Source organism: Fundulus heteroclitus, chromosome 19 (genome assembly GCF_011125445.2).
Source record: "Fundulus heteroclitus isolate FHET01 chromosome 19, MU-UCD_Fhet_4.1, whole genome shotgun sequence".
Classification (NCBI taxonomy): Eukaryota; Metazoa; Chordata; class Actinopteri; order Cyprinodontiformes; family Fundulidae; genus Fundulus; species Fundulus heteroclitus.
Window position 1 is genome coordinate 21,403,697 of NC_046379.1, and position 11,079 is coordinate 21,414,775.

The 11,079-nt window shown below is 43.1% G+C and overlaps 1 protein-coding gene across 3 annotated transcripts in view; it reads left to right on the forward strand.

The window, feature by feature from the left end:
• The window catches only part of hltf (helicase-like transcription factor), a 13,974-nt gene extending 3,141 nt beyond the window's left edge, over nucleotides 1-10,833 (forward strand). For 2 of the 3 annotated variants that reach the window (XM_036150890.1, XM_036150889.1), the window contains exons 5-25: nucleotides 35-117; nucleotides 679-750; nucleotides 2,498-2,689; nucleotides 2,783-2,857; nucleotides 2,947-2,992; nucleotides 3,086-3,137; nucleotides 3,271-3,338; nucleotides 3,448-3,498; nucleotides 3,633-3,734; nucleotides 3,853-3,944; nucleotides 4,596-4,739; nucleotides 4,938-5,070; nucleotides 5,342-5,477; nucleotides 6,456-6,635; nucleotides 6,750-6,865; nucleotides 6,948-7,135; nucleotides 7,233-7,352; nucleotides 9,591-9,703; nucleotides 9,795-9,975; nucleotides 10,260-10,340; nucleotides 10,445-10,833. In XM_036150890.1, the coding sequence (XP_036006783.1) occupies nucleotides 35-117; nucleotides 679-750; nucleotides 2,498-2,689; nucleotides 2,783-2,857; nucleotides 2,947-2,992; nucleotides 3,086-3,137; nucleotides 3,271-3,338; nucleotides 3,448-3,498; nucleotides 3,633-3,734; nucleotides 3,853-3,944; nucleotides 4,596-4,739; nucleotides 4,938-5,070; nucleotides 5,342-5,477; nucleotides 6,456-6,635; nucleotides 6,750-6,865; nucleotides 6,948-7,135; nucleotides 7,233-7,352; nucleotides 9,591-9,703; nucleotides 9,795-9,975; nucleotides 10,260-10,340; nucleotides 10,445-10,588 (2,369 nt within the window). In that variant the 3' untranslated portion in view covers nucleotides 10,589-10,833. The remainder of the gene's footprint in view (nucleotides 1-34; nucleotides 118-678; nucleotides 751-2,497; nucleotides 2,690-2,782; nucleotides 2,858-2,946; nucleotides 2,993-3,085; nucleotides 3,138-3,270; nucleotides 3,339-3,447; nucleotides 3,499-3,632; nucleotides 3,735-3,852; nucleotides 3,945-4,595; nucleotides 4,740-4,937; nucleotides 5,071-5,341; nucleotides 5,478-6,455; nucleotides 6,636-6,749; nucleotides 6,866-6,947; nucleotides 7,136-7,232; nucleotides 7,353-9,590; nucleotides 9,704-9,794; nucleotides 9,976-10,259; nucleotides 10,341-10,444) is intronic. The other variant, XM_012875743.3, reaches the window with a different exon arrangement.
• Nucleotides 10,834-11,079: the final 246 nt, after the last annotated feature.

Consider the following 11,079-nt stretch of genomic DNA (forward strand, 5'->3'; position numbering starts at 1 on the left):
TCGTCGTTGACCGAACCGCTTTTTCCCCGTCCAGGTGCGAAGGGGACATCTGTTGGCAACTCTGTGTCCAGGTTCACCTTCAAGAAAGGCGTGACCGTCCCGCTGACTGCAGAGGAGGTGATGAAACTTAAGCTGGATTGACCAGATCAGGGTGGTCTGCCCTTAGTTCACGGTGTTTAAGAACATTCCTGCCATAATTATTTTCTTCACAATAAAGCTTGGTAAATGTGGCTTTTATCAGATATACAAATGGTAAATGTTTATCACAGACAAATGCTATTCAGTCGTCATGCAACGGTTATTTTTGTAGCCTCTCTGCAGATATATGAAACGTTTTGTGCTAGAGCTGCACAACACATCAAATGGACGTCTTAACAACACGTGCAGTGTCAGGAAGATTGCTTGAATGGAATATATGGCAGGGTATTAAGTTTTAGGTGCTGTGCGTGCAAATTCAGCCCGTTAATAATAAACTTGACTCGTTGGATGCGCTTTCAGTGTCAACACTGGTGTAAGTTCTCAGTTACAGAGAGGCGAACGCTATCTAGATCAGTGGGGGTGTGATGATGAAGGGAAAAGGGCCAAGAAAATCCCCATTCATCCTGATTGATTTTGCCCTTGCAACATTCAGCAGTAGTAGTGCGGCGTTCTTATTCTGCATTTGCTTTTGTCTTCCAGCTGAAGAACGCGTTTGACAACTTATTTGAGGGTTTGATGCAGAGCAAAGACGGGGAGAAAGAAGCAGCTGAGGTGAGTCGTGTTGCCGATTGCCTAAAATGTTTTTTTGTTATATTCAGCAAAATCTGTAGAACTATAGTTATCTATGTTTCTTATTATTGTTATTTAAATATGACTTTTTTTGTAATTTTTTTTCTCTCTAAAATGACACGCATTGCTTTAACACACCACCTTGCAAAAACATTTATATTCCTTAATCGTTTTGTTGCATTATATGATGTTACAGCTGCAGACTTAAATGTATCTAAGCGGGATTTAACGGGACATAGTCGCACAGAGTGGCGCGTAATTGTGAAACAGAGGGGAAAACCACACATGATCTTTCAGATTTCTTTCAATAAAAATCTGAAAAGTGCGGCATGTAAGATAACATGTAAGATAGACTTTATTGATCTCACAGTGGAGAAATTCTCATGTCACATCGGCTCAATAATCAAAAGAAGGCGAGGTATATACAGTGTGTCCACATATATATACAGTGGATTGAGAAAAAAAATAAAGCAGAGATTTAAGATGACTTATGTACATTTATGTGACTTATATACATATGGATTTGGCGTTGTGCATTAGAGTGGTACCAGGTAAAGAACAGTGAGGTTGCTGAACTCTCTTATTTAAGATGTGCATCTGAAGTCAGCACTTTGTAGAGTCGCCTTTCACTGGCCCCTCTGCTGCAGTATCAAGTAGGGCTGAACAATTAATCGCATTTTCAATATAATCGCGAAAAAAACGCAATTTCCAAATCGCAGAGTGTGCAATTTTTGGCTATGTAACAATTAGTGAATTAGACACGTCCATTAGGTGTTGGTAAAATGTTTAAAGTGGGTTTGCCTAAACATGGAAGGGAAGACAGTTGCAGCAGTGAGATAATCTAATTTTATTACTTGTTTTAGAGTTTATATAATCATACATAGCATTAAGTACAGGTCAATCAGTTTAATACATAGACTTGCTTGTTTGTTGCACTTTATGTTCAACAAGGATTGATGTCCAAATCAACTAAAAGCTGTTCACTTGAATAATATTCTGAATAATAGAAACATTAAAAGTTCTTGTTTTAAATAGTCCTCGTTTACAAACATCTTTATTTAGACGCCAATTTTGTTGCTTGTGGTTTACGCAGAGAAAAGTCAAAATTGCAATTTTGGTTGAAATACATTGTAGGCAGAACGCAATCATTTCTGCTCTGAGTTTAGATGCTGTGGGTCTTTTAGAAACTAATCTGCACATCGAAGAAAGAAATTGATTTGTTGTTTGTATATGTTTAAAAAGACATGATAAATTAAACTGGAAAAAAAATTGCATTTAATCGCAATATTAAGAAAAAAAATCGCAATTAGATTATTTTCCAAAATCGTTCAGCCCTAGTCTCAAGTCATTTTTAGCCTATTGACAGCAATTATTTTTTTTTACAGTATGTCCCTTTATTTAGCTCCAGATGCTCCAGAACCTACCACCATGTTTCACAGTGGGATGATGGGTTGTGTCTCCGTTAGTTCACTTTAAAGAGCAGATCTATTTATCCTATAACTAGATTACACACAAATGGACGTCATTTTCTAGTGAGGCTACTTCTGGAAACGTCTTCGAATTCTTGTACTTCTACTTCTGAAAAGGTTCATGTTTAAAAAAATAAAAATAAAATCCCAGTCCAACACATTGAAGGCCGATTGTGGAGAAGTTTAAGGGGTGCACATACTTTCACGAGGCCCTTTAGTGTTCATCCGTGAGCGTGCAACTGGCTGTATGTCTTGTGCAGGCCGTGGCCACGCCCCTGCTGCCCCACCAGAAGCAGGCGCTGTCCTGGATGTGCGCTCGAGAGAATAAAGACGCGCTGCCGCCCTTCTGGGAGAAGCGAGGCGAGCTGTACTACAACAGCCTCACCTGTTTCTCCGCCAAAGAAATACCAGAGAGGCTCCGGGGGGGAATACTGGCCGACGACATGGGTCTGGTGAGTGATGGGCCTTAATGCATATTCACAGGGAGTTGAGTTTACTCACCCTTACCCTTTATTGTTGGCTTTATTTATTTCTTTATTTTTCAGGGTAAAACTCTAACAACCATCGCACTGATCCTTACCAACTTCCACAAAGGAAAGCCCTTGCCTGTGGAGAAAAGTGTGAGCTGCCATGTTGAATTGCCAGCATATTTTATTCTTCAGGGCTGTTAATGTCAGCGGTTATAACAGGTTTGCCTCTATGTGTGCAGGCAGCGATATTTTCACCTACCAAGGCTAAAAGTAAACCACTGGAAGGTACTGTCATCGTTCAATCTCTTTACCACTACTGTGAAACACCCAATATGTGTAAAATGTTGAATATTTGAATTGTCGTTTTATTTATTTTAGAGAGCAGCAGTGGAGATAATGCGGCGGGAGGAAGTTCCCACTGCTCAGACATGTAAGCATGCTTTTGCATTTGTTTTGTCCATTTCTCCGTCGCTTGGTGGGTTCAGCTTGTTTGTTTAAACCCCACCAGTGTTCAATATTCCGGTTTCTACTAACTTAGACTGAATATTTTGACTGTGGTTCAGTCCAGATGAGGACGTCATCTGCGTCGGTGAAGCAGATGTGGTGCTGATAGAAGACGGACCACGGAAAAGTAAGAAGCGATTTAGGCTTTGGGAATCCTTCAAAGCTTTAAATCCAGCTATCAGGATACGCTTTATTTTATTTGCTGTGTCTTGATTGTGATTTTTGTTTTTTACTTGGAGGCACCAGCAAAGGGAAGCACAAACCCACTAAACGGAAACCCAGCAAAGGTGCGATTTTCCCCTTAACTTTGCTCTTTTGAACTGTACCAGATGAGGAAAGTAAACAGCGACAGGGGGTATGCGGCATTACCCCAGGAGGGATTTATTCCAACTTAAACATTTACTAAATGCCGTCTGCACAGAGGGACCAGTATTATTTGAAGATCTGGACTTCGCTGCGGCCCTGAGCGGCTCGACGTCGGATACGGGCCTGAAGAAGAAGAAAACAGCTGAGAAAAAACAGAGTGAGTTTAACCCACAAAGGGGTTTTTCTGTTTCACCTCAAGTCCTGTACTTGGATTCAGTCAAAAGAAAACTTCAGCTATGCTATTAACACCTGCCGTGCTTTTCTTTAATACGCAGGTGTGGAAGTGTCAATCAGTGAAAACACAGAGGATCTGTCAGCGAGGGCAACTCTCATCCTCTGTCCTCTCTCTGTGCTCAGCAACTGGCTGGTAAGAACGTCACAGAAAGCACCTACACTTATTGATGGTGAATTGGAAAAGTATTCCTGCAAACCTTTCACACCCCTCAGTGTATCTGAATGTGTTTTTTATGCAAGACTTGACACTGGGAGGTTCAGCATCCAGCTTGCATACAACTTTGACGTACAGCTGGAGCTACGATGGAGAGTTTAAGAGCTCATACTCGTGTGTAGGAATGGCTCAGTCAAAGTCCGGATCCCAAATTTTGTGGGGATTGTGTGGCAGGAGTTGAAAATTGATGTCCTCCATGCAGTCAAGCTGCACAGAGAGCATCAATTTCATTATCTAGACTTCCAAAGCTGGTAGAGGCAGATGTTAGTGGAGCGAAAGGTAGCTCTACAAAGTACAGACTTGTAAATTGCACGCCACACTTTTCAGATTTCCTATTTGTTTTGGCCATCCCTATAACATACATGGACATTCATGCTGCAACATCACATGATCTGAAGAGTGTTAATGGGTATGAACACCTATGCAGACCGCCGTGTCTCATTTGTTGCTAAAGAAAAAAAAAAAACTCATACTACTCAGCCACGCTGAGTAAATGGAAAACAAGTTTAATTCTGCCTTTTGTTCATTCAAATTGAAAGTTTGTACCATCTTTTAACTCCGTGTGCGCAGGACCAGTTCGAGCAGCACGTGCACGCCGACGTGAAGCTCAGGGTCTACCTGTACTACGGCCCGGAGCGCAACAGGAGCAAGACGTTTCTGTCCTCTCAGGACGTGGTGATCACCACCTACAACGTCCTCTCTGCTGACTTTGGGGTGGGTTGGGATGCGGGATGGGTTGTAAACCATATATTTTCACCTTACAAAACCAAAAGAACGGAGGAAAACTATTATTGGGACAGTTTAAATTGCAGAATTAGGGCTGAAGAATGTTTTTAGAAGGTGAAGTGTAGGTTTTACAGACCCTGGGGTTTTAAATGATCAGTGTATGTGATGCAGCGTTTTTTCTTTCAGAGTAAGAGTCCTTTACATGGGATCTGCTGGCTGCGGGTGGTTCTGGACGAAGGACACATGATCAGAAACCCGAACGCACAGATGAGCAAGGCCGTGCTTGAACTGAAAGCTCAGAGGCGATGGATTCTTTCAGGTGCCGTGCCGCTCTAACCCAGACAGATGAGACAGGAAAGCGCCGTCTCATAAATAGTCTCATGATTAGAGGGGTGGACTTTTGTAACAGAACATGCTTTCTCTGGACATATCAGGAAAACAGCAGCTAACACCTCTGCAGAGCACACATGTCCTGCACACAAAATCTTTTAAACACAATCCGATTCTGATTCCAGGGCTCTGGACTAAAGCTTTTATTTATTTCTGGTGGGATTTACACATGTCGGGTGATCACTGCTGCGCTTCTTCAGGCACGCCGATCCAGAACAGCGTGAAGGACCTGTGGATGCTGCTGGCCTTCCTCCGCCTGAAGCCCTTCGACGTGAGGGAGTGGTGGAACAGAGTGATCCAGAGACCGGTCACGCAAGGAGACAAGACCGGCCTGCAGTGAGAAGTTTACTGATGCACTTCTGCAGGAAATACTCTAGAGGGAGCAATTTGATGAGATATATATATATATATGTAAAGCCTGCATAATTATGTCTGATCTGCAACATTTTCTGGATTGTAGTGTAAGGGTTTACAGATTCTCATCGCCCGGAGTTCCTGCTGTTCTAAAATAACTACCAAGAGTATCAAATTTGGTTTAAGTATTTTCTAGGCCTGGATTAGTTTGTAAAAAGAAAACGCAGGATGGAAAACTATTTGTATTTGCAGACTGTGTTCCTCATTGTCTACATGATAAATACCGGGATTTTAAAAAGTCAGTTGCTCCAGCCAGGGTGGTTTTGCTGTCGGTTTTTAATTAAATTCAATAAAATCTTATTTATACAGTGCCAATTCATGAAACATGTCATCTCAAGGCACTTTACAAAGTCAAATCAATCATATTATACAGAGTGGTCAAAAAGTTCCTATATAGGGAACCAGTTGATTGCTTCAAAGTCCCGACAAGCAGCATTCACTCCTGGAGAAGCGTAGAGCCACAGGGAGAGTCGTCTGCATTGTCCATGGCTTTGCAGCAATCCCTCATACTGAGCAAGCATGAAGCGACAGTGGAAAGAAAAACTCCCCTTTAACGGGAAGGAAAAATCTCCAGCAGAACCGGGCAAACATGAAATTATAGGCATTATTTACATCCAATCATTGTTCAGTCTGTTCATCTGTTCCTCCATCCAGACGTCCGTCTTTACAGTCAGAGTATTTTGCAGGTTTTATATTTAAAGCCACTAATTGACTATTATCTGTAAAATTCAAGGCCCTTAGACTTGTAAAAGGTTTAGGAACCTCGCTTACCGTATATTTCTCCTAAAATGATCACCTGACCCCGAGTAACATCTTGCAGGACAAGGTATTGTGTTTTTGTAATCGTACCACCAGTACCTGGGGGATGTAAAGTCATCAGGGTTTGATTGCGTGTTACAGAAACCTCCAGAACCTGGTGAGGTGCATCACCCTGAGACGGACCAAGAGCAGCGAGGTGAACGGGCGCCGCCTGGTGTTGCTGCCCAAGAAGACGGTTTACGTGGAGCAGGTGGAGCTCAGCCAGCAGGAGAGGGAGGAGTATGAGCTGGCACGCAACGAGGGGAAACGCACCATCGGCCGGTAAAGAGTCGGACCTGGGACTGTCGGTCTAGGGTGACGAGTAGCTTAACGTGTGATATTAATGTGCAGTGCTCTGGTGTTAAGTGTCCTTATGAGCGTGTTTGCATTTTGGAGGTATGTAGCCGAAGGCTCTGTGTTGAGGAATTACGCCGACGTGCTCGCCATATTGATGAGGCTCAGACAGCACTGCTGCCACCCTGATCTGCTCGGCAAAATATCCTCAGATTTAGGTAAACGCTCTCGCTTGTGTTTGTGATCTCAGTGGTTTAAAGTTTCTGAAAACACGCAGATTTTTTTTGGGTCCACATGCAGCCGCTGCCGCCACGGACACTCCAGCAGATCTGCGGGAGCGACTGATAGAAAGACTGCGGCTGGTGTTGGCCAGCGGCTCGGACGAGGAGTGCTCCGTGTGTCTGGAGTCCCTCCGCCTGCCCGTCATCACTCACTGCGCCCACGTTTACTGCCGGCCCTGCATCGCCCAGGTCATCAGCAGCGAGCAGGTAAGTCGGTGGGATTTCTAATTTCTCCTGACGAAAATCAAGCTGCAGTTGACTCACATTTATTTCTTTTATCTTGCTCGTTGGGATTTAATAACAGCAGGCCCGATGTCCCCTCTGCCGAGGCGAGATCAAGGCCAGTGAGCTGGTGGAGTTTCCACCAGAGGAAGTGGAAGATGAGAAGAGCGTGAACTGTGGCAGGTGGAGAACTAGCTCGAAGGTACGTGCCGCGATACACCAGAGGCTGAAATGTCTGCTGGAGGAGAAAAATAGAGAAACTCCTCTTTGTTTGGGGGGGGGGGGCCTTGAAGACTTTAAAAAGTCTTAAATATGTCCAAATTTTTCCTGCTGGATCTTAAACTTAATTTCCTTACATCTCAAATCTTTAAAGCCTGATACAGTTAATTGTGAGGGAACGTCACATTTTAAAATAGAAAATCTTTTTTGGTTGCTTTAAAAAGTAAAACGTCAGGTTTTCTTTGTACTTCTTATGGTAACTTTTTTTACCATAATACGAGGTACTTCATTTACTTATTTACTCTTTTTTTTAACTTAGTTTGAAGTTCACAAGTGCAGTGAAGCCTGTTCTTAGCTCAATGTGTAATACCACTAGCAGCAAATGTTTTGTTATATTTTCATTGTTTATAATGGCACGGCTGCCATCTTGTTTTACAAGTATGTTTCACAGCTTGTTTTTAGTTGCACTTTGAATTCAGGTCAACTCTCTGACGAAATGCTTGACATAAAAAGCAAGGTTTCAAAATATTTTATTAATTTCTTTTTATGAAACAAAAAGGAGGGAAAAAAATCGATTAATCGGATTTGGTATGATAAAATCTGAGAGTTATTTTTTAATCCATATCGCCCAGCCCTATTTATAAGTCAATTTTTTTGCAATAAGCCCTATAATAATTTAAAGGCCTGTATTAATACATATTTTTTCTTATTATTGGCTGTAATTCTTACGTGCATTCAGTCTTGCTGCAGCTCTTTTAAAATGATATTGTCAACCCTTTACGTATCTGGAAAATATAGTTACAAGGCTTCTTTTTGACATGGAGACCGCAGTGTAAAAAAAAAAAAAAAAACTGTCAGCCTGGTGTGTGCATAATGAGCTTGTAGCCTTGGGATGAAGCCAGAGTGGCCAGTGCTCCTCTCAGGTTCTCTGATGACAGAGCCGGGCCAGAACCTGGCAACCTCCTGGGCGCAGAATCCAGGACCCGGGAAATCCTGCTGCTGCTGCCCCCGCTAGGTTTCTGAGGCTCCATCGCTCGTAATGATCCGCGGACTGCGTTCTGTTTCCACCTTTATGAAGGAAGCTCTCAGATGCACATTTTAAGCAGACGCCTTTTAATTTTTCATTTATTTATTTGAATTAGGACAATGCACACTCATCAACATGTCAGCTTAAAGCATCAATGTAAATATGCCAGAATTAGCACAGCAGCTAATTTGCATCCGCTGTCCTAAGGCAGATAAGAACAGTGAACATTAAACAAGACACTACGGGGGAGAACAGAGCGGACACTCTAAATTAACTACAGAAGTATAAAATTTGGTTTAAGTATTTTCTAGGCCTGGATTAGTTTGTAAAAAGAAACCGCAGGATGGAAAACTATTTGTATTTGCGGACTGTGTTCCTCATTCCACCATGATAAATACGGGGATTTTAAAAAGTCAGTTGCTCCAGCCAGGGTGGTTTTGCTGTCGGTTTTTAATTCAATTCAAATTTATTTATATAGCACCAATTCATGAAACGTGTCATCTCGAGGCACTTTACAAAGTCAAATTCAATCATACTATACAGAATGGTCAAAAATTTCCTATATAAGGGAACCAGTTGATTGCATCAAAGTCCTGACAAGCAGCATTCACTCCTGGAGAAGCGTAGAGCCACAGGGAGAGTTGTCTGCATTGTCCATGGCTTTGCAGCAATCCCTCATACTGAGCAAGCATGAAGCGACAGTGGAAAGGAAAACCCCCCATTAACGGGAAGGAAAAACCTCCAGCAGAACCGGGCAAACATGAAATTATAGGCGTTATTTACATCCACCCATTGTTCAATCTGTTCATCAGTTCCTCCATCCAGACGTCCGTCCTGTGTGTTCCACCTAATGGGGAATAGTACCGGGTGTGATGTAAAATGAAGCACTACTGGCAGATACACCATTACCGTTTATATTTTAAAATGATCCGTTCTTTCACATCTAAAGATGTTAGCAGTTCATCTATGTGCCGCCTGATTCAGTAAGTGTGCATCTCCTCTTTTTAGACCTTTTGTAGGGAATAAACATATGAACACGTCACCCTTACATGGAATGTTGGCCCTATAAAAACAATCCTCGTCGTCTGTTCCTGAAGGATGGAAGTAAACGAGTGACGTGTTGTTTTAAATACGTCCCTAAACCAGATTTTGAGATACCGTCAGTTCCTCTAAAGTCTGCGCGTTTGCTTGCAGGTTCAGGCGCTGATGGGGAACCTGCTCCGGCTGCGGTCTGAGGACGCCAACATCAAGTCTCTGGTCGTCTCCCAGTTTACGCGCTTCCTCACCATCCTCCAGGGACCGCTCAGGTGAACGCCAAGAAAGCACATGCTCGAGTTGCCCCCCCCCCCACGACCACGAGCGGTCGCTCACACAGGCGTCGTTTCCCCTCTGCACCAGGGAGCACGGCTTCAGTTTTGTGCGTCTGGACGGCATGATGAGCCAGAAGAAGAGGGCTCAGACCATCCAGGAGTTTCAGAGCTCTGCGGCAGACAGCCCCAAAATCATGCTGCTGTCGCTCAAAGCCGGAGGGGTGGGGCTCAACCTGACGGCGGCCTCTCGTGTCTTCCTCATGGACCCTGTAAGCGCGCACCTCTGCGGCACACACGGGGGATTGGTTCGTTTTGATTTATCAAGTTACTAAACCTTTCTGAGAAAATAAAAAAGCAAGTTACAAGAAGCCCTGTTTGACATCACCACTGGTCATAGGACTGCTGTGTGACTTGATCTAATAAATAAATGAAGTGAGGGTGATTTCTATCAGGATGACAAACAAAGAAAACCATACAGATTGAAACTCAAAGAAATCTAATCATAATTTATTTATTGTGTGTGTGTGAAAACCTGTTTTTGTGTGTCTTTGAGGCCTGGAACCCAGCTACTGAAGAGCAGTGCATTGATCGCTGCCACCGTTTAGGCCAGAAGAAAAACGTCGTGGTCACCAAGGTGAGAACCGAGGCTGAAGTCCTGTTCCTTGATTTAAAGGGTCTTCCTGCACGCGGTCATTTTAACAGTCCGTTTACCTAATGCGGGTGTGTCTGCCGCCGCAGTTCATCGTGAAGGATTCGGTGGAGGAGAACATGGTGAGGATCCAAAAAAAAAAGCAGGATCTGGTGGAGAAGACGTTCGGCTCAGTCAGCGCGGAAAGGAAGACGTCTCGGATCGACGACATCAGAGCCTTGTTGGAGATGTAGACGTCCGCCAGCGACGCTGAATTCATCCGCTTTACTTTCCACGCATCGAGATAAAACATGTTTAGTCTGGATGCGTGATTTATATAGAACTGTTAAAAAAACTTTAAAAGCTTCTGCCTCGTTTTGCTAAGAGACGAAATGCATTTCTATGAGAAGGTTTGTGTCCAAGTTTTCATTTTGCTGCTTTGTTCTGGCTGTTAACTAATTTTGCAATAAAGAAACGTTCACAAAGTTGCATAACTTTTGGGAAGTACATGCATGAAAAATCTCATTTGTACCTGCAGACCTTCAAATTAAAATTCAGCTGTTGAATGTTAGATATGGCCACCCCCGCCCAAGATAAATCTAACTTTAGATTTTACAGAAATCTTTTGGTTTCCAGACGACGTTGCCACAGTGTAAAACACGTCCAAGTGAGTGACGTCTCAACCAACACGCACCAATTTACACACATTTAAGATGAGATGGGCTTTATTGATCTCACACTGGAG